Below are 24,151 nucleotides of genomic sequence, written 5' to 3' on the forward strand. Positions count from 1 at the left end.
CACACATCAGGTCGTACACACACCCCCACATGCACACACACAGATGAGCACAGGTACACACACCCACATGCACACACACAGATGAGCACGGGTACACACACCCCCACATGCACACACACAGATGAGCACAGCTACACACCCACACATCCACATGCACACACATGCAGGTACACACACAGATGAGCACGGGTACACACAGATGAGCACGGGTACACACACACCCACATGCACGCAGACGCAGGTACACACACAGATGAGCACGGGCACATCCACAGGCACACATCACTTCTCTGCAGGAAGCTCCCATGGAGGAAACACTGTTTGCTCAACGACCTGGCCTCAGAGTACTAGAATCCTTGATTAGACGGTTCAGGATAACATTTTATGTAAAACAGAAAATAAACTGTAGGGATTTTACATTCAGGCTGCTTCCCTTGTCAAGACGTCTTTCCAGCTGCAGTCTGTGTACACGATGAACAAGAGAACAAGGTAGACTTTATTATCACCAAGGTAGACTTTATCCTCAGAAGTCTCATCTAATCAACTGCTGAGAGGACACTGAGCACTGTGGCTTCTCCCCAGAGTTTCCCTGTCCTCAAAACAAAAGACTCCCTTCCTGGTTTCTAAGACGCTTTGAAACCGGTTTCTAAGGCTTTGCTCCAAAATGCCACTGTACCAACCTGCTGCTGCAGCGCGGGTACCTCTGTCAGGCGCTGTGCCCTGTGCAGGGGCTCTAGTGAGTAGAGGTGCTGGCCGGGGAAGGTTGCCACTGGTTTGCAGCAAATTCATGATTCCAAGGAATGTGGATCAAGCCACCAGCACCCCAGAAACAACAGAATATCCCAGGAGAAGCTGGACAGGGTCTCTGGAGAAGGAAACCAGAACGACAGCACTCGCAGGGTTGAGCCCCGTACCACTTACTGTGTGGCTTTGCATCACGGCCAGTGCTGCAGCAACCCTTACGTAGCGGCAGGAGGAAGACAGTGAAGTAGGAAGAGAGAATGATGCGGCTATGATGTTTCAACTGAAAATAGTCTCTCAATTATAAAAAAAAAAAAATCATAAAATAAGTAGATTTTGACTATGCCCTCCTAAACGGGAGACCCTCGGAGTAGGAGCGACATGAATGCAACTTCAGGGAGCCCATCCCGCCTGACCTTTGTCGGAGCAGTGCTCACCCAGGGCAACGGAATCCACAGCCTGAGAGCCAGGACATGCGCTGCTCTGCTGGGAGACCCAGAAGGTCAGGTCTACACGTGGAGGAGTCAAGAGGCGGAGAACAGCATCCACACGGGCCACCTCCACACCCTGTGCTCAGGCACCTGCTCAGCTGCACCTCTGCTCCTGGCCAATGACATCATGAGATCTATGGCTCCGGGACAGCGGGGTTTTTGATTATTGTTGCTGATGTGTTTGCTTGTTTTCGCTATGCGCAAAATACAGCCATTAAAAACATAACGCACTAGAGCTCTTCAGAGGAAATCTAGACTGTCAATCACAAAAGTTCATCCTAACAGAGAAAAAGGGAACAGACCAGTGCTTTCTATTAAGTCTATCATTTTCTAGATGATGACTCGGAAGCTGAGAGATGGCCACAGGAATAATTTAAAGTCACCCAGCAGGTGGAAGGGTGAGGAGGAGCACAGGCCAGGACCCCCACTCTGCTCCCTGGGCCAGAGCTAAGGCTACAGCAATGCCAGGGTCTCTGGGGCTTCCTCACCACCTACTCTCAAATGCCATCTTTGATGTGTGGAAGGAGACTTCCAGCTCAGTAACATCTGACGCGAGGTGAACATCACTCCCTCCCTCATGCTTATCCCTCAGGGAGGTTTGCAGGACTCCTGCAGCCATGGTACACAAGGCCAATCTGTCTCTGCTGCCCCAAAAAGCAGAAAAGCCCAGAGGAGGCCAAAGGAAAGGTCGTGCTGCTTTGGATTTGTCGAAGGGAAGGACAACAGGCATTAAAGAGAGGCAAAGCCATCACAGAAAACTCAATTTAACATCCTAGGGAGATACACTACACACCTATCAGCATGGCTAAAATAAAAAACAGTGTCAACAGCAAAGGCTGGATGCAGACAAACCGAATCACTTACACGGCTGGTGGGAATGTAAAATGGTACAGCCATAGATTGGCAGTTTCCTATGTCACAAAATGTGCAATTACCCGACAACCCAGCATTTGTCCAGGAAGGCATTTATGCCACAGAAATGAACTCATGTTCACCCAAAAACTGATGCACGAAGGCTGGTGGCAGCTTTATTCATAAGAGCCACAAACTGGGGATAGCCCAGACGTCCTCCAACAGGAAAATGGTTCATCACACTTGGTCCAGGCGTACCACGGGATACTACTCAGCAATAAAAAGCAATAAGCTATTGATATAGGCAACAACCTAAATGGATCTCCAGTGAATTAAGCAAAGTGAAAACAGCCAGTGCTGAAAGCTTATATACTGTATGATTACTCTTATGTAACATTTTTGAAACGAAGCAATTACACAAATGAAGAACGAATGAGTGGTTGAGAGAGCTTACGGATGGTGGAGTGGGGAGGAGGTATATGTGGCTATAATCGGGCAACAAGAGGAACATTTGTGGTGATGGAAACACTCAGTGGCTTCACTGTGGTGGTGAGTCCACAGTATATGCATGTGGTGAAACTGTACACAACTCAATACAAACACTAATGAATACAAATTAAACTGAGGAAATCTGAGTAAGATCAGTGAATTGCATCATCGACTCCCTTATACACAAGATCTCTATGACTTCCTACAACTGCACGTGAACCCACAATTATCTCCATAAAAATTGCAATGAGAAAGAAACACAGAGATGAACAGAAAGTTCTTTTTAAAAATCCCATGTGATTGAGAATTCTATGGTCATTGTTAGTGCTTACAGGAATGATAAAACCCAGTGTGCCAGAAAATTAACCAACAGCCCTCGCTGGAGATGATAAACAAGGCACAAGTTCAATATTTAATGAGTATGAAGAAAATGCTCATGATTAAAAAAACTGAAATATGTGAAATGTCAACACTTTGCAAAAGCCTCTTGCATGGAGCTGACGGTGGCTAGGGCTGATAAAAATATGTGGGTAACATGAGAGTGCAGAGCGACGCCGAGCAGAACCCCTGTGCCCGTGACGACAGCTATGGGAGATCCAGGTTCAGGCTGTTTTTCTCCGGGGGATGGAGCTCAAGTTCCTAGAGCCAGAGCCCTGTGTTGTCATAAAGAAGTCACCACAAACTCAGAGTTCATGTCTCACTAGAACTGTTTGCATCACAGAATTAGGAACAGCGTTTGCAGAACATTTTATTGAAGCCAGCTTGGTCTCCAGGCAACACCACTGTTCCTAGCAGACATGAATTGGGAGCCACAGAAAAGGTGAGAGCCGTTCTCCCCACACTTACTTATTTTGCACCATGTTCATGATCACCCAGTCGAAGGGGTAAACGTTCTTTCCAATGAGGTTCTTAAACATGATGAATGTTTCCATTAGGAAATCCTGAAATAAAAAAACAAAACACTGAAATGGCCCACCAAGAAAAAGGTAAAAATGATACCCCCCCGTCAATGATTAGATTATAAAAGACCCCATTTTAAAGGCTGAATGAAAACATCCTGAAAAGCAATGAAGATATATTTCACAGGAGCTGTGAATGAGACCTGTCTTTCTGTTTACCCGAGCACCTCCTGTCTGAGATGGCTTCTTCAAAAATATATTCTGAAACAGTCCCTGAGCATGTCTCTTTAATAGTTAAAGAGTAAATCCCCAAAGGTTGGGAATAGGCATTCAAACCCTTTCTGCTTCTAGGAAAACATGATTTTTACAAACAAGGCTTGCAGGTTACAGCTTTTTCTTATGTTTGCTCTAAATCAATTTTTCATGATGAACAGGACACATCAGGTTGAATACGGGATACTACTGTCTGTTCCTTTCTCTTATGGAATTTCAAAACGAAAGGCTCCAATTGGTACTCCTGACCATCTGCACAGATTTGGCATGCAGTAAACCATTTGAGTGTGCGGCCGTGTTGCCAAACTCTCCTAGATGGCAGCTACATCCCCAAAAGCTACCGTGTTATGCTTCTGGTGTCTTAGATGATGCTCTGTACTTCGCAGGGCAACTGAAAAGAAGCAGGGTTCGGTACACACCCAGCTGCTCTACCCTGCTTCCACGGAATGTGCCTGACATTAGGAACGGGTAGCCAGTTCCTAGCAGCTCCATTATGTGTCTATCAGAATTAGAAGATTTCCTGCTTTCAAGAGCTTGACAGGCGCTCTGAGCTAACCCAAACGAAACAAGTGGCTATCCCGAAAAGCACACATCCCTGGTAGCCCCAAGCTCACTCAACACCCAAGGTAGGAAAGGAAAAGGCAACCTAGAACTGTCTTAGAAAAATGAGGCCATGGTCAGGGATTGCTAAATGAGTGGATATTTCTCATTTCTTTAATCTCCTGAACCATAATTAGGTGCAATGGCTGTGAAGGCTAAGGTGGTGAAGAGAATTTAAGCAGCCAAGAAAGCAATTCCCAGTACGAAGTTCTAAATAAGCAGCTCCTGCAAAGAGGCACAAGTTAAATTTGATGACAATAACAAGCTAATGTTCAAACTTAAGATACTTTCTCTCCAACTCTAATGGCAAAGTCAGGTTCTGGCAGGTGAAGTTTGCAGGGTGAGGAGTTTGGTGCGCCCCCACCATAAATAAAACGAGTGATCCTGATCACTCTATTAGAGCAGATGCCTCCAGTCTAGGAGACATTAGTGACCTGGACAAAATCAAGTTGGAAAAGTCAGTCCAGATGTCCTCCAAACTCTGTACGTGGGCACTGTGTCCACCTGATCTCAGGAGCAGGACCATCCCAGTCCTCCCTTCCGACACAACAAATGGCTTCTTTTCCAGTTTAATTATTGAAATTCATATTTCACTACTGAGTTTCCTCACTTTGTCAAGAGTTTCCCATTTTAACGACCAGGCCGCATATTTTGTAGGCTGAGTACCGTAATTCAGTCACATCTCTATTTGCATGAAATTGCTGGCTTTCTTGATGATTACTTCTCAAAGCCTAATAATTGAGCTACAGCCTCTCGTTTTTATTATTCTGGAAGAGAAGCATATTTTCCCAATTCTCTTTCTTTTCTAAGAGACACAGTCCCATACTTCATTAGTATGGCTCAGCTGTTAAATTTTGGTACTTTGCTGATCAAACAAAATGCTGCATCTAGTGGGAGATGAGGTTCTGCAAGGCTTCCTTGTTTTCTGCATAATTCACTAGCCATGGCGGTGGCCCCTAACAAACTGTGTTTGCCTCGAGCAGCTGATGAGGCTTACCGGACTGTTCCACTAGGGTCTCCAAGCCAACAAGGGATATTTTGTGAAAATTTCATCATTCAATGCGGATTTATTCCTGTTGCATTTTTTGTTTTAGTTTCTATTTATTTTATTTATTTATTTATTTCACTCCCTCACCCAGGTTGAAGTACAGTGGCATGATCTTAGTTCACTTCAGCTTCAACCCTGGGACCCAAGTGATCCTCCCGTTTCAGTATCCCGAGTATCCTGGGACCACAGGTGTGCACCACCATGCCTGGCTAGTTTTTTTTACTTTTAGTAGAGATGGCATCTTGCTATATTTCCCAGGCTGCTCTTGAACTCCTGGGCTCAAGGAATCTTCCTGCCTCGGCCTCCCAAAGTGTTGGGATTACAGGCGTAAGCCACTGTGCCCGGCTGCATGTTTTAGTTTGACTATTCACAAGATGTCTTATACAATAAGCAGGCTGCTCTAACAATAGCCATCCATCTATTTCAGAGGCAAAATCGTGTCATACCTCTGTCTGCACCTTTCCATCCCTGTCCCCACCCACTTGAATAAAACAGCCATCCTCTCGCACCTGGACTGCCACAGGGGACTCCAAACCCATTGACTTAGGTCCATCCTTGTCCTTTCTTGTCGCCATGCTTCACTTTTCAAATGATAAATCTCATCAAGGCATCAATGCTTTCCAGACAACACAATGAACTCATTTCCCCAATGGCTTCCCAATGCTCTGACTAAAGACAAAGCATCTTGACTCTTAGGAAATTTCCATTCTGCTCAGCCAAAGGAGTAACCATTATGGACAAGGACCAGCCATAGATTTTCAACCCATCCGATGAAGGATTGTTAGGGAAATAGGACATGTCCACATTTTTGTGGATTCAAAGTTTCATCCAAAGATTATCTGATAATTGCAAAGGTAGGAAGAGGTACATATTTTCACAATGGAGGGATCTGGAAGTTACCAGCTTTTAACCCAGCAGTCAAATTCAGCATCACCAGTAGTGGGTCAGCATGACATGCCCAGCCTCCTGAAGTAACACAGCAGGAAGCTTTCAACAGCAATGCTGAAACACTCTTGCCAGAGTTGAGCTTGAATCTCAGAACAAGCTTCTGGTTTGCAGAACATACAGGCGGATAAAGAAACCAGTCGAAAGGCATTTTACAAGGCAGCACAAAAAAAGTCCAGAATGGGAGATAGTCTACAAAAGCTGGTGGATTGGTGTCTTCAAAAAAACTGAAAAGCAATGCTATGAAAAGAAAATAAAACAGTGTGATGGTGATGGATTTATTTTAGAAAAAGAAAGATTAAAGAGACAATCATCAAATGCAATGCATGAAAAGGACATAAAAGTTTGGAAAGAATGGAGGAAATTTGAATATAAATGGCATGAGGGGTTGCTGCTACATTCTCATGGAGCAATAAGACCAATAGAGAATGTCTTTACTCCCCGGAGACGTTTGCTGAACAGCTTAGGGCAGGTGCATCCCTGTCTCTCACTGACTGAAAGGCATTGGCTGTATGGATAGAGACACTTGGAGACACATGACGGAAGCAAATATGCAAACGTGCTTTCAACTGATGAATTGAGGTGGCAGGAATCATGGTTTCCTTTTTATTTATTTATTTATTTTTTTGAGATAGGGTATCATGCTATCACCCAGGCTGGAGTGCAATGGCATGATCTTAGCTCACCGCAGCCTCAAACTCCTATGCTCAAGTGATCCTCCTGCCTCAGCCTCCCAAGTAGCCAAGACTACAGACATGAGCTATCATACCTGGCTATTTTTTTTTTTTTGTAGAAATGGAGTCTTACTATGTGGCATAGGCTGGTCTTGAATTTCTGGGCTCAATAGATTCCTCCTGCTTTGACCTCCCAAAGTGCTGGGATTATAGGCATGAGCCACTGAGCCTGGCTCCATTCTATTATTCTTTCAGCTTTTCTGTATTTGTAAAATTTTTTGTGATCCACAGGGGAAAGAGAATAAGTAAAACACTGGTGAAATCTGAGTAAGGTCAGATAAGCCTTTTTCCTTGCAGAATCTGATGCTAACTCCAGGTAGATGGTGTCAGAATTGAGTTGAATTGTAGGACATCCAGCTGGTGTCAGGCAATGGGTTGCGGTGGGAGAGACCCACACACTTCTGGTCACAGAAGTGTGAGAGTGTAGGAAAATGTAGTGTGTGTTTTCCAAAGCCACACAGTGGGAATTTGTGACAAATGGCAAGACAACACTCTCTGCTAGAAGTCCCAAAGCCCTCATCGTTCCCTTCTAGCTGACTACAGAGAATCAGGGCACATTCTCTGCTTCTGTTACTGAGACGTGGACACGTGGCAACCAGCAGCCCCTTGGGCAGATCAGCATCTCCAGTGTAGAAGATTCTACAGATTCTTTGTGGTTCGAATCCTAAAGGGTTGGGATGGCCTCTGTCCTGAGAGTTCTGAGCTGAACATGTCTACTGTTTTCCTCTTCTGGATCAGTCATTCCACTTGTGCTCTATATGCTCACTATAATTGGTGTTGATAATAAGTGTGATTTTGTATGAAAATGACACACTCAACCAAAAAAGGCTAAATTTGAGAACCTGAATTAGTACTTGTTAAAAGGAAATAGTCTCAAGAAAATGGTTTTGGCTACTTTCATATTGAAATACTAAATAGCATCAAATAATTTTGTACAAAATAACCTTTTATTGAATAGTTGTCAGAGTAAGCCGGGTGTGGTGGCTCACACCTGTAATCCCAGCACTTTGGGAGGCCGAGGCGGGTAGATCACCTGAGGCTGGGAGTTCGAGACCAGCCTGACCAACATGGAGAAACCCCGTCTCTACTAAAAAATACAAAAAAATGGCCGGGTGCGGTGGCGGGCGCCTGTAGTCCCAGCCACTTGGGAGGCTGAGGCAGGAGAATGGCGTGAACCCAGGGGGCAGAGCTTGCAGTGGGCAGAGATTGCACCACTGTACTCCAGCCTGGGCGACAGAGCAAGACTCCGTCTCAAAAAAAAAAAAAAAAAAAAAAAAAGAAAATTAGTTGGGTATGGTGGCACATGCCTGTAATCCCAGCTACTTCGGAGGCTGAGGCAGGAGATTCACTTGAACCCGGGAGAAGGAGGTTGTGGTGAGACGAGACTGCACCATTGCACTCCAGCCTGGGCGAAAAGAGTGAAACTCCGTCTCCAAAAAAAAAAAAAAATCATTGTCAGAGTTGAAAAACAGTCATATACTCGGTATAGTTAACAGACAGAAACACATTTTACAAAAGTTCTGACAGATTAACAACAGTAAAAAAGTTCACATACTTTCCAGTCTAAATTTGTGGTATAAAAAACCACAAACGACTTTTTTTTTTTTTTTTTTTTTTTGAGACGGAGTCTCACCACGTTGCCCAAGCTAGAATGCAGTGGCCCGCTCTCAGCTCACTGCAACCTCCGCCTCCCGGGTTCTAGCGATTCTCCTGCTTCAGCCTCCCCAGTAGCTGGGATTACAGGCACCCCCCAAACACGCCTGGCTAATTTTTATATTTTTAGTGGAGACGGGGTTTTGCCACGTTGGCCAGGTTGTTCTTGAACTCCTGACCTCAGGTGATCCACCTGCCTCCACCTCCTAAAGTGCTGGGATCACAGGCGTAAGCCACCACGCCCAGCCAACGTCATTTCTTAATGGAAGTCAAATTGTCTGCAAATCATTGATTTTTCTGAACTGTTGTGTCTATGGGAAAACATCCCCTGGGAAATTGGGACCACAACATGCAGCAAACATCGGATCCTGGGATCTGAGCAAAGACAGAGGGCACACACTTGGAATTCAGCAAGCTACAGTAATTTTTAAATACAATTTGGCGTCATCACTTTTCACTTACCTTGAAGGTTCCTTATCAATCACAGCACTTAATAGTTCAGATTACATGTTTGCATGTGGGGATTTTTATGAAGTGATTGTTCTGAAAAAAGGCAGAGTACTAATTGGAGTCCTGACTTTTCCAGATGGGTAATTCTGCTAGTTCTGAAGACTTTATTATTCAACCTGGAACGTTATCTACAAAACTGTTCCTCTAGCTTTAAGCTACAACTATTCTTCACGCTGACCAAAGCAGGGGCTTGGGTGTAGTTTAGATTCAATTATGGAATAAAATGTTACAAATGTAAAATTTGATTTCGCTATGCCATGATTTCCAAAGAGTCATGGGATATAAAGAGGATACAGGTTACATATTTGAGTATACTCCTACTATCAACTACTCATTAATATTCAGGGAAAACCAGACACAGAAATACAAGCATATACATATTCTTGTTCCCTTTTATTTAGAGGAAACTGCTAGGGCTTTAAGGTCTAGATCCATTTTTGTTCTCCTTAGAAATCTTGAAGTACAGTCACGTGCTGCATAATAACATTTTGGTCAATGACAGACTGTGTATATGTCGGTGGTCCAAAAATTGTAGTGGAGCTGAAAATTCTTATCACCTAGTGACATCATAGCCATTGTATTACAACTGCCTATAGTATTCAGTGCAGTCACATGCTGTACAGGTGTGTAGCCTTGGAGCAATAGGCTAGACCATCTGGCCTAGGTGTGTAGTAGGCTCCACCACCCAGGTTTAAGTAAGGGTACACACTATGAGGCCTGCACAATGATGAAATCGCCTAACGATGCATTTGGCACAATTGTTAACACATGACTGTGTGTGTGTGTGTGTGTGTGTGTATTTATGTATATATATGTGTATATATACATGTACATGTGTATATATATGTGTTGTATATATATGTGTATATATACATGTACATGTGTATATATATGTGTATATGTACATATAAAAATATTGTTTTTTCAAAGGATTATTTCTAATACATAATTTTCTTATTGCTGCCACTATAGATATATAAGAAAATTATGCATTATATATATATAGTGGCAACAATAAGAAAATTATGTATTAGAAATAATCCTTTGAAAAAAATCATACAGATCATTCTCTTCTTCCCATTTCTTAATCAGATACATGTCAAGTGCAACAACCCCTGTTCTAGAAACACTAGTACACTGCCGTGTTGTGTTCTGCAGGTATCTATGAGTATTCTTTTGTAGCGGTCCCCAACTTTTTGGCACCAGGGATCAGTTTCGTGGAAGATAATTTTTCCATGGACCAGGGGGTGGTGGGGCAGGTTTCGGGATGAAACTGTTCCACCTCAGATCATCAGGCATTAGATTCTCATAAGGAGTGTGCAACCTAGATCCTTCGCATGCACAGTTCCCAATAGGGTTCGTGCTCTTATTAGAATCTAATGCAGCCACTGAACTGACAGGAGGCGGAGCTCAGGCAGTAATGCTCCCTTGCCCACCATTCACTTCCTGCTGTGTGGCCCAGGGATTGGGGACCCTGTTCTACAGGACCTTACGGATCCTTAGAAATAGAATCTTAAGAGTTCAAGTCAACATGTAATCACAAAGTCTGCGAACAAGTTTGGTTGCAGCTTTGCAGAGGATATTTGCCACACGGCAATGTAATTTCAGGTCATTAGGGAGGTAGTTCTTAAGCAATAAATTCCTCTCTATTATACTTTTCCTAATTAAGCTGTATCATAGTCTTACTGAGGATGACTAGAGAATTATTTGGAGAAATGCTGATGAGCTTCCATGATTACAGCTAATTAATAACGGAGTACAACTTAAAGCTGAAAAGTCACTCTGGCTTCTGCTATTAAAAAGTCAACCAATAAATGAATAGGAGTTAATGGGAGACTATCCATGGATAACATCTCCAACAATTATCCCAAAGCACAGGAGAGGAGACTGTCACCAAGCAAGACAAGAGATTTCCCCGGGCTCAGTCCCTGAGTCATTCTCCATTCAGCCCTAGAAGCAAGTCTGCAAGTCCGGACCCTTGTCTTGTTAGAAACAAGGCTTCAGTCAGACCTTCCCAGGAGGCATTTGAAACCAATCAGAGACAAGTTCTCATGCAAAACCCTATTTTAAATGAATATATTGATATCAGGCTTTTGTCTAAAGTGCTGGCCCTAAAACAGGGTTATGTGAACAGGGTGAAAGGGACACTTACTACCACATCAGTCCTCATTTTCCCAAAAGTCTTGATCAAGTGGGCATAATGGTAATCTTCCATTTGTCGTAAAATAGCTGTCATGCAAGCCACGAAGTTTCCCTGTAAATGAATCAAAAGACAGAATTAGATGACACAGAACAACACTCATGGGAAAAGCCTAAATCATCCCAGATTCTGGGACTTGAAACTGTCAGGGAGAAGCAACGGGGCATGGGCGGGGAGCCGTGGGTTCTGCTGCCCCTCTCTCAGGGCTGATCAGCATAAGGCATGGGTCACTTCCAGCCTCAGGAATGTTTTTTTGGTAGGGGGTCCTTAGAATATCAAATTGAAAGTAGAAAGAAAAGCAAAACCCTTGAGGGGGTCCCACAATGCTGAGGACATGAGCACACAGTAACATGAATGAGAAACACTGGTGCACTCACACTCAGGGCTGTATTTTATTCTCCCCAACTATTTTAATACCTCAAGTGTTTCCTGATACAGGGTTGTTTGTCCAGACTGGAAAAATAAGCTTGACATATTTGTGCATTAAATACAAGAAAATTAAAGACAGGATGGAAATCACGGAAACTTCTGTTTTGTGCTCTCTTGGAAACTTGCTGCCCTTATTATCCGGCAAAATGTGTGTGCAGCCTCTCCTCTTGGGCCAAAGAAAGGCCTCTAATTTCTCAAAATCAGCCTGTATCCCCCCGTGCCGATGCGGAGGCAATCACCACAACTCCACAATGAGTTATGGCCCCAGGAGGAATGCGGGCTCATCAGAATGTCAAGTGGGAGAGCTGGGAGTTTCTCAGACCAGATGGAGCTGGGTGGAAAGGAAAAGGAGGAGGAAAAAAGAAAGCAACACAGAAAATCAAGAATGGGGAAGGTAAAGGGCCAAAGCTGAAACGTCTCTCTGACTGTTGCAAATGGAGGCAGCCAGTATGTGTGTGGACGTGGGCGTGCACACGTTTGTTTGCGTGCCATGAAGGGTGTTTGCTCTGGTGGTGGGTTGTGAGCTAGGCAGTTCTGTTGCCATTAACTGCAATTGCTCACTGCTAGGGTTTGTAGCTAACAACACTGTAAAGCCTTCCTTGCTTTTAAATATTGCCCCCTAAGTTAATGACATTTTAAGAAACACAGGATATATATTTTTTCCCATTAAGCCAGTACAAGTTTGGTAAAATTATAGCATGAAACATACTTTGAGACATGTCCCTATTTTTCCTCTATTAAATGAGCTCTCAAATTGCATTCTTCTACTAACTCTCCTTTTACCAGCAATATATCAGAATGCCTAAATGTCTTTTATATTAACTTGGAATATAGGCTTTACAGTGAAATGTTAAAATCCAATATTTTCTCCAATCCATTTTATACCTATAGTATACATATCTACTTCCAAATGAGTCCTCGAAGGACACATTACTCAAATTGAACAAATACAATAATGATGATATGATATCTTCCATTTGCCCAGAAATATAAATTATTTGTGAATGATGATAATTGCTGAGATTTAGATTCCAAGTTGGTGTTCAGGGAAAAAGCTAAATAATGCTTGTTTTCCACTGAGGCAATGATTAGTAAAATGGTAAAATGGTCTATTTGTGAACTTTTGAAACATATAAATATTTGGCATACCAGTCAGCTCAAGAGAGGCTGCCTTTGTATCTTGTCTACTCGTTATGACAATGAGATGTGTCCCGTGGATAATGGTCTTAATAACATTACACACTGATCAAGCACTGTGCTAAGGCTGTTAGAACTATGGCCCTTTCAACACTGTCACTTTAACAGAATATGACCTCTTTCAATCACATACAACTTTCTCTTCCTGTCCCACTTCACAGGCAGTGAAACTGAGGGTTAGAGGTTTTACTCTCTGAAGGAGTGAATGGCAAAGCTGGGTGTGGAGGCTGTACTCCAGGACTATAAGACAGGTACTTACTGGCTAACCTCATTTCTTTACCCCTCATCCAGATGTATATTTTAACTCTTCCTCTAAGGAATCTGAAGCCACTTCTGATGATCAACACGAGGTAGAGATTCACTTTCCCCTACTCTTGCAGTCGTCAGAGAAAGTTGGAAGAGGGTGACGAAGAAGAGCCTTCGAAGTACTCTGCCCACAATTGACCCTGATGCAGTTGCTGACCCAGACTCTTCCCCATGAGAGGCGGAGCTTTTCCCGCTGAACAACAGGCCTGTATCAGCCCCGGTGAGCCTAGTAGGTGCTGAAATCAATTTTCTGCAGGTCAAATCAGTTACACAATGGAGACTTACACATTAGAATAAATGAAATCACAAAGTCAGCCATTTATCACCAGAAGCAATGTATCAATGTGCTTAGCTTAAATGACGAGGCTGAAAGTAGAAACAAAAGCATAACCCTTGAGGGGTCTCAAAATGCTGAGGGTATGAGCACAGAGTAACATTAATGACAAACATCAGTGCAGCCAGACTCAGGCCAGATTACGTGAACAGGTGACATGGACACACTGAATTCAGGGAGCAGACTGTCATGTCATGCGGAAAAATTCATGCAAGGCAACAAATGCCAAAACTGTTGTAACACAGAAAACGAAAAACTGAAGCGACCACAGCAATTTCCATAAAACAAGTCCTGGGAGGACGTAAATGCCCTGTTGGGAAGTCTCTCTGGACCAGCATATCAGAGAAGGCAACCAAACGGCCCCTTGTTTAACCGCGATGGGGATTAATGACAGGAGGCCCAGAAGGACCAGAAGGACGGGCCATCTCCACAAGTTAGAGGCGGTGCTGCTGGGCACTGTGCGTGCCCTCTTTATCAAACTTACGGAAATGTTCCAGAAGTCATTTGCATCGTGCAGTCTTTCCTTTCCTAGCGCAAGTAAGTCTTGCTTTTTCAGCTCTAAGGTGAAGCATGAACTCCATTAGGAAAGGGATGATCTGCATATTAAAATTCACTGAAATGCCCCTCCCTTTCCTCCCTGCCCTTTGGGAATGGAGTCCCATCCTTGGGTTATCAGTATTTTTTTGGGCAAATACCACAGATACCATGAAGCCTTATGGTTTCCATGAACACAGCAGAACCCTGCAGCATATCTGTGGGCTTATAAGGGTGGATAAAATGGGTATTTATAGAAGCCCTTTGAAACCAGTCATTTATTAGGAACAAAAGTGAAGGAGCTCTGTGAAAATAAAACTTTAACTCTGTGTGCTCAGAAGAAAATTACTATTCTATGCTTTAACTGATTTATTTTAAATGCATTTGGGAGATGACTCCTAAATGAAGCTTTTATCTTCTAGACAATGGGTAGCCTAGCAGGTAGGCTGGGAGCAAAAGCCACTGTGCAGAATCATCCCCGAGCCTGAACACAGGGACTAGGCTCCAGTGCCAGCAGCTGAGTAACAATAAGTCAATAAGTAAAAATAAGACATATTCCTTGTAACTTCAAAGCAATGCAAAATGGGGCCACAGAAGTCAGGATATACTTGCAGCAAATTTAAAAACCAGGACACTAAATGCCTAATAAACAACAACAAAAAAGTGAACCTCATTAGTAATCAAAGATGAAAATGATACATCATTATTTGCCTGCCAAAATAGCAAAGAAGTATTTCAATGATGATAATGTGAGCAAGGGTGCAGGGAATGAGGACTCTTGTATGCTGTTGGTGGGAACATAAATTGCTATAACCTTTTTAAAAAGTGATTTGGAGATAGGTTTGAAAAGTCTTGAAAATAAATACTCATCTCCTAAGTAATTCTACTTCTAATAATCCACCAAAGGAAGTAATTCAAAATAGAAAATTTCATACCCAAAGATGTCCACAGCATTGCTGAAAATTCTAAACATCCACCACAAGAAACTGTGTAAATAATATGATATTTTGTAGGGTTGCAAGATAAAATACAGGATGCCCAGTTCCATTTGAATCTCAGGTAAACAAAGAAAAATAAATATGTCCCAAACGTTGCAATGAAATATTACATGAGACATACATATACTAGAAAAAAATATTTGTTGTTTACCTGAAGTTCAAGCTGAACTGGGGGTCCTATATTTTTATTTGGCAAGTCAAGCAATCATAACTTGTGTTATGATGAAATATTGTGCAACCATTAAATCATTAAACATTATGCAAATATGGAGTATTTTAATAGCATGAGAAAATAGTTGAAGAGGAAAACTGCAGTAATTATGTATACACATTTGACCAATATAAAGAATATATAGTACAAGAAAAACAAAAAATGACTAGAAAAGACACCAGATAGTCAAGAGTGGAGGGAGACTAAGCCCAGATTGTTTTTATAAAGAGAAAGCATGTTAATATTTTTAAAGGTGGTCCAGAAAGAAAAGGATCCATCTGGCAGGAGGGACAAACTCTCCCTGCCTGCCCCTGATCTAGTTCCATTTCTTAAGCTCCTGTCTTCAAAAATCTCTCTCGCAGGGCTCCCCCTGTTGGTGTGGCCTTGGCTACTGCCTGGCACTACTCCTGCAGGGAGCCCTGGACAGAACTCATCCCCGCACACCCCCGACCCTCCTGGAAGTACCTCAGTGCCCCAGTTTTAAATGTGTTTGGGCCCCTATTTCACTAGGTAGGTTGATAGGCAAATGGAGAACAGGTAGAACTGAGCACAGGTAGCAGGAAAGGCAGGTGGAATTGAGCACAAGTAGAACTGAGGCCGGGTAGAAGGAAAGGCAGGTGGAACTGGGCACAGGTGGAAGTGAGTCTCAGTAGAAGGAAAACAGCACAGGTAGAATGGGGTGCTGGTCGTGGTGCAGGGGGCCTTCGGTGACAGGCAAGTTGAATGCAGGATGTCATTGCAGGATATAAAAACAAAAGGCTAACAAAAGCACAGAATGGGGAATGGAAACTCAGAATGAGACATATCTTTTAAACAGTGCCTTTGTCAACTATGCCTAGTGGAAGGTCTAAGTATGAATTAGAAGAAAAAAATCCAAAGGGTTTTAATTCATATTCTTGAGGAGCTGTGAAGGTGTAATAAAAATGGACTTAGCCATGTGACTTGGATAGCAGGGTATAAAATTCCTCCTGGTGATTTCATCAGCCAGACAAGAGCTGTCTCAATCGACCCTGAAGCTCACACTTTGTACGGAGCACAGATTTGCTCTCTGGGACACACAACACAGGCAGAAATTTTAATGTTCTTCTAAGTTCTCTAAATTCCAAAGGATCTCTGGGCAGTTCCCAGCCTCAGAAGCTGTTGGAGCTGTATACAGAGACACGGGAGCACCGAGTGTGGACAGCAGGTGCCCGGTTTCAATAAAAGGAGAACTCTAAAGACTGAATCCTGGATTATGCTTCATGATTTCAACTGGGGTCTTGTTAAAAAGTTTAACCGTGTTTTCACTAAGGCAAGCATTTTGAAGAGGAAATCTCACTCAAATGCTTAAATTTCAAATATATTAATGAAAATAAACCCATCTTATAATCATCATGAAAAGTAATGAAAATGAATTATCGAGTAACATTTTAAAATATATTATTAAACAACAACAACAAAAAGACTATAAAGGTGATGACTTCTGGATTATTTTTCTTTTGGGGTGCATTCAAGCCAAAGAATCAATACTGCAAAGCAACATTATGAAAAAGAGAATATACGAAAAGGGAATGTAACTGAGAGTCAAGTCCTTCTTTTAAAATGATTTGAAATAAATCCAAGTATGACTAAGTTCTTAGAGCTGCTAAGATGGAAGGCCGAGAGAGCTCAATGGCTTTCTCTTTTGTAGAGGGAAAGCCAATGGCAGAATGCTCATAGGTGGTATTTTCTGTGAGGAAATATGAAAGAGAGAAACAGGGAATCCAAAAAACAAACAGAACCTCAAAATGTTATAAATTAGTCCCAAACTCCTGCAAAGTCTGCACAGAGCTGAAGTTTGTCAAAATATACTTAGGGGGTGCCTACAACACAAATTAGAAACTATTTAAAACGTGCATTCCCAATTCCTCACATTAAATGACAGTAAGGCACATATTAAAACTGCACAAGCCCACAAGGACCAGGGGACTCTGAGGAGATGCAACTAAAGACAAGAGAATTCTGGAAGCAGGAAAGAGGGTGATGAGTGGGTACCAACTGCCCTCGAGGCAAGAACGTGGTGACATTTAACAGGAAGTCTGTGAATCCCTGGTGCAAAACCCTAGGAAGGCCCAGAAACTGGGGAATGCCAGGTACTCAGGAGGCTACACGTGAGGTGAAAAACAACAGTGCTGATGGCTTTGACATGTGACCCTATATCCAGTCCGCCTATGCCCAGCATGTCCATTGAGGGGCTCTCCAACTCACTCCTGGGGAGAGAACCACATGTTTACTCTCTGGACAAGGGAGGTGCCTGAAAAGCAGAAGACAATGACAAGAACCACTTGGAAGAAACATCTGTTTAGTTTGATGTCAAACCAAACAGTATACTCCCCTCTCTCTTTTCTGCTCAGCTTCCAGCATATCAGCAAGGAGGCTTAAACTAACCCCTGCTAACCTTAGTCCCAAACCAAACCAAGAAAGAAGACCAGAAGAATCCTCTTTGGTGAAAATGACCAGCCAAAGAGAACATAAGCACTAATACTAAGCATGGAGGTTCCAAAAGTATGACAGCTCAGCCCATCCAGGCTCACCATGCAGGAAAGCCCATGCGTCTCCATGCTCTGTGCACACACTTGGAGACAGAAGGTCTGAGCAAGAGCACTGGGCCTTGTGAAAGAAATTCATCCAGCATTAACAAAGGAGGCCCAAACAAACAAAAACAGAACCCAGAGGAAAGGAAGAATATTTAGAAAATGTAAGAGAAGTAAAAAAAACTACAATAATAATTATTATTATTGTTATTATTTTTGAGATGGAGTGTTGCTCTGTCTCCCAGGCTGGAGTGCAGTGGTGCGATCTCAGCTCACTGCAACCTCCGCTTCCTGGGTTCAAGTAATTTTCCTGCCTCAGACTCTGGAGTAGCTGGGACTACAGATGTGCCACACCTGGCTAATTTTTTGTATTTTTAGTAGACATGGGGTTTTGCCATGTTGGCCAGGCTGGTCTCGAACTCCTGACCTCAGGTGATCCACCCCACCTTGGCTTCCAGGGTGTTGGGATTACAGGCGTGAGCCACCGCGCCCAGCCAAGGAACTATAATTATTATCCTCAGGTAGATATGAGATTATATTCACGATCATCATATCTTCCTTATATTCCTCCTCCAACTTAGTGATTTTCAGGACAAGTCAAACGATTTGCCCTTATAACTATCATATTTCTCAGATTTAAAATAATAACATACTTGGAAAAATCTTTCAAAATTCTATAAAATTCTATTCTAACGTTGTTCTTTCACTTATATTTGTTGAAATAAAAATGAGATAGCTTCTCCTTGTTGCTTTGATTTTCTCACACATGCGTTTTCATATTATATAGAATTTCTTTAAAGCTACCTCAAAATCCTTTTAAGATTAAGCAGGGGTGGGGGGGAGTATAAGAAAGAAAGAATAATTAAAAATATAGAAAGAACGATGTTGTAACATGAGGACAGAGGATAGTGTGCAGTGCTACATACACTGAACGCCAGGAGTCATCGCTGTGCCCTCAAAAAGTATGTCATGTTTTATTAATTAAATATTTGATTAAGCATAAGACATAATAAAAAGGCTGATTCAGGTATTATTGTTAAAACTGAAGCTCACGGGAAAATGGGTGTCCGTTCTCATCACTGAACTTATAAAACCTTTCTCATATAAACGACCCACAGTGAAATTGTTCCTTTTTTCATTTAAAGATAAATTCATTCCCATGATGCCTTTACTCGATATATAATTAATTTTTACTCATTTAGTCTCCCAAATATTACAATTCCTTTATTTTATAAAGACCCTTAGAGTGAGGAATGTTCAAAAAAAAAAAAAAAGAGCCAAAACTATACAAAACAGAAAATAACTTACACTAATGTCATCTTTTAGCTATTTGGAACTACTAACAACAAAATTAAACCTGTATCTTAAATTTAAACTGAGTGCTTAGTTGAATTCATAGAGTACTAGTATCTCATACCATTCCAGGCACTATAAGGAAAGAAATATAATTTAAAAACAAAATCGATTTCATTTTTATAGTGGCAGTAATTGCAGAAGATGTTTATTGGACAAATATACCAAAAGGGAATATTTGGATCTTAAATTATCCATAACAGTTATTTGCTACTTATACAGTATAATAATTTAAACACATATTCACATTTGTTATGAAGAATAAAAATAAATTATAATCAAATATTACATATAAAATTATAGTTTATGGTGTAATGAGGAATATATACTTTGTTTACAGCTTCTTAATATAATTCATTTGATCCTAAAGCAAGACAGCAAAGCAGAAAGTTTTATATTTTATTTTTATATACTCAATACATCAGGTAATATTAGAGCCTTAGAGAGTTTAGAATTTTCAACGTCTTATCGCATGATATAGAGGATCTGGAAACACACTGTAATAGAAACAAGAGTAATTCGGTCTTAAAAAAAACTCTTATTATTGAAGAGAAGATCGATATGTCTATACATGTTTTTAAATTGACTTTCATAGATAAAGGACACTATGATTATCATTGTTATAAATGAAAGTTGAAACTCTTTCTTAGCCAAAATGGAATGCCTTACATAAATCATAAAAGGATACTGTCCTCAACATTATTAACATTGGTTGGATGATGTAATAAGGAAAAATGTCACACACATCATTAAATATTAAGTATTAAATATTTATGATAATACTTAAGTATTATCATGTCAAGAAAGATCAATGTGCAAACTGTACTTTCAACAAATGGTGCCGAAACAGTTGGATACCCAAATACCAAGGAAGGAAGAAAGAAAGCAAGGAAGGGAGGGAAGGAGGATGGGAGGGAGGGAATTAGGGAGGGAGGAAAAGAGGGAGGGAAGGAGGGAGGGAAGGAGAGATGGGAGAGGGAGAGGGGGAGGGAGGGAGAAAGAAAGGAGCCATACCTTAAACCATATACAAAAATTAACTCAAAATGTATCATAGATTTAAATGCAAAACTTAAAACAACAAAACTTTTTAAAGAAAACATAGAAAACTTTTGTGATCTAGGCATAGGAATATATTTCTTAGGATACAAAAAGCATAAAACATAAAATTTTAAAACTGATAAATTGAACGTAAATCAAAATTTAAAAATTTGGTCTTTGAATGACACTATACAGAAAGCAAAAAGACAGACTGCAGAATTGGAGAAAATATTTTTAAAAACACCTATCTGACAAAGGGTTTGCATCCAGAGTATACAACAAACTCTCAAAAACCAATAAGGAGAAAACAACCCACCAAAAATTGGCAAAAAATGTGAGCAGATATTTCATCAAAAAAAGGAACACAAATGGCCAAGACGCACATGAAAGCATGTTCCATCTCACTAGTCAATAGGAACATGCAAGTTAAAACCACACTGAAATATAACTATATACCTATTAGAATGGCTAAAATTAAAAAAAAAAAAAAAACAACCACCACAAAGATGCAGAACAATGGAAACTCATGTTGCTGCTCTGAAGGCAAAATGGTAAAGCCATTTTAGGAAATAGTTTGGCAGCTTCATATACAGCTGATAATATACTTACCACATGACCCAACCACGCTGCTTCTAAGAATTCACCCAAGAGAAATGAAAAGATATGCCCACACAGATACTTCTATACAAATATTTATAGAGCTTTCTTCATAACTGCCACACATAGGGGACACTCCAAACACCTATTACCTACTAAATAAACAAATAAATTATGGCATATCTACATGATGAATAGTACTCAGCAAGAATGAGGAAGAAACTACTGGTAAATAAACATGAGTGAATCTCCAACACATCATGCTACGCAAAATAAGCCAGATACAGAAGGCTAGATACTGTATGAATCCATCCTTATGTCATTCTAGAAAAGGCAGTACTAGAGTGACAAAGCAGAGAGAACTGACTATGGAGGGGCACGAGAAATATTTTTATGGAAATGGAAATATTCTAAATCTTGTATTTGGTAGTGGCTACGCAACTGTATTGTCTATCAAAATTTAGAAAGAAGAAGAATGGATGTTACTATATAAAATATAAAGTATATCATTTATAATGTATAAAATATACTTATTTTATACTTTATAAAATATATATAAATTATACTTTATAAAGTATACAAAGTATTTAATGTTTAAAGTATAAAGTATTCTATACATATAAAGTATATAAAGTATACTTTATATAGATTTATGTATAAGTATATATGCTTTATACAGTATATATGCTTACAGGTATTATATTATATATGTATAAAATATACATATATTATATACTTTTTATGTATAAAATCCATATACTTTATATGTATAAAATATAAAGTATATATTTTATATATTTTAAAATATACAAAGAAGAAAATCTGAAAATCACCATGTCCTATAAGCCATATGTAATTAATATTGTATTTCAAAGGATTCCTTCTTGCTCTTACACTTATATAGAAATAGAGTACTTTCAATTTAATTAATACTTTATTGTAGCTTTCAAACGGTTTTGCTATTCAGTATTGCAAGGCCTACTTCACATTACCCTTGTTTTTCACATTTTTCTTGAGTATTCCTGCCAATTTATTCTTTTGCATGTACTTTAGAACCATATTATTGAGTCTGAAACAAGGTCCTATTGGGATTCAAATTGGAATTCCACTGAATTTTTAAATTAATTGAAGAGCCTTACAATATCAGCCTTCCCATTTAGACATGCAAACTGTCTCTCCATTTGTTCAAGTCTATTTTTATGCCATTTCAGGAATGTTTTGTGGTTTTCATCATATGGATCTTTACCAGCTCTTTTTAATTTTGTTTCTTTTGGAGGGAGTGCTTTTTTAAATAACCCTTTGAACATTTTGTGTATTTGTATTTGTATATTAGGGTAAACTATTGAATTTGATGTGTACATTTTGCAATTGAACCTACAGAATTCTCCTATTACTTCCAAACTATTTTTCCCCCACTTTGGAGAGGGTTTCTAAATACATCAAACCAACATCTGTCAATATTTTTGTGTTGTCTTTTCTAATCACTGTAGGTCTTAATTCTGCTTCTAGACTTACTCCTCAGGCTGCACTATCACAGTAATGTCAAATTATAATAATGACAGCAAGTGCCTGTTTTCTTAAGTGATTTTAATGGGCACGCTTTTAGTGTCTAATTTTTAACTATTATTTTGAATGTTGGTTTAATATACTGTATGTATCACGTCAAGGAAGCATTCCTAACTTCAGGATCGGCTATAACAAAGTGCCTCAAGTTATGGTTATGGATATTATTGGTTAATAAATATGTTATGGAAATTATTATAAAACAAGAGTTATATTATTGAAGAACAAGTAGATCAACAATAAAATGGAGCAGCCAAAATCACATCGAATGGATGCTGTTACATTCTTACTAAGAGGGGAAGAATGGTACCTTCAAAATATAACTTATATGTAAGGTCAAACTATAATAAAATTCAACTTAGAAGATCAATTTTTTTATAATTCTTATTTCCTAGAAAGGGAATGTAGCCACGGTATTTATCCGTTCGCTGAAACCTTTGCGAAGGCACACTGTGTTTCAGACATTGTTCTAGAGGCCCCCATAAAACTCACATTCTATTGGGAGTGCTCTGACAGAGAACTTACTGGCAGCTGAATTTAAACATTAGCTTCACTTGTCAGAGTTGACATTAATTAGTATCTTAATAAGACCATCTGGTACCTGGAGTAAGTTAATAGTTATGCACTTGGCAAGTATACATTGTAGATGTTTCACATTACATTTTGTGGGGGAAAAAATCTCTTGAACGTCTGCTCATTGAGAAAAATAATCAAGGGGATATCAATGTAAATATTCAGCTTTGTTTGTAGCTATATATTTGTTTGTTGTAGCATGTCCACTGTTATGTAGACAAAATTCATATTTCCAACTTCTAAGTTATTTTTATACAGACATAATGAAAATATGAGAAGAGGCCATTTCATCAATCTTATCAAAATTTAGAGCTTGCACTTCCTAATTACCATATAAACACTTAGCATTGATCATACTGGTGACTATCATAATTCTAATTAGGGAATACAAAACATTGGTTTATAGAGATTAATCTCCTTGAACAAAATTCAAATATTTTAATGATATTTTTTCACTTATGACAATCATGGACATTTCAGTTATTTGCCTCATACACAAAATTAAAAAGGGACCATGCCAAATCAAATCAAATTCCCTTAACCTAAACCAAAAACTCTAATCACCAGTAGTAACATAGTGAAGAGCCAAATTGAAAGTCACTTTGCAACAGATGTTCACTCAAGATTTTTTATTTTTTATTAATCTTGCTTAGATGAGATCTTAACAGCATGCAGTGGAAGGTAAATCCGCAAAGTAGTACTATAATGACTAATTTTAATTACTTTCCAGAATCACTACTTGTTTGTAAAACTGAGTATGTTTTTCACAAGCTAATTATCTGGCTACACAGTTAAAAGTTGTGAAATGCAATGCTCCTATTTCCTGTTTAAATAAGAAGCACATGAGATCATGAAAGAAGTCCACTTGTTTTGAATTTCAATCCACTGTGTTGGTGTCATGAAGGGGCAAAAAGCAGAAATCTAGGTTGATTGGTTAAATGGAAACAGGGTCAACAGGAGGCATTTGTTTGAAAGAATCAGAAACCTCAGACACTACTAGGTGGTAAATATGGTAGGAATATCACCATTAT

General features: G+C 40.1%; 1 protein-coding gene across 2 annotated transcripts in view; it reads right to left on the minus strand.

Moving 5' to 3' along the window:
* The window catches only part of DOCK1 (dedicator of cytokinesis 1), a 546,602-nt gene that overhangs the window by 197,542 nt on the left and 324,909 nt on the right, over window positions 1-24,151 (minus strand). For both annotated transcript variants that reach the window (XM_032175218.3, XM_032175209.2), the window contains exons 28-29: window positions 11,388-11,489; window positions 3,420-3,514 (exon numbers count right to left, since the gene is read on the minus strand). In XM_032175218.3, the coding sequence (XP_032031109.1) occupies window positions 3,420-3,514; window positions 11,388-11,489 (197 nt within the window). The remainder of the gene's footprint in view (window positions 1-3,419; window positions 3,515-11,387; window positions 11,490-24,151) is intronic.

Source organism: Hylobates moloch, unplaced genomic scaffold (assembly GCF_009828535.3).
Source record: "Hylobates moloch isolate HMO894 unplaced genomic scaffold, HMol_V3 SCAFFOLD_3, whole genome shotgun sequence".
NCBI classification, from domain to species: domain Eukaryota; kingdom Metazoa; phylum Chordata; class Mammalia; order Primates; family Hylobatidae; genus Hylobates; species Hylobates moloch.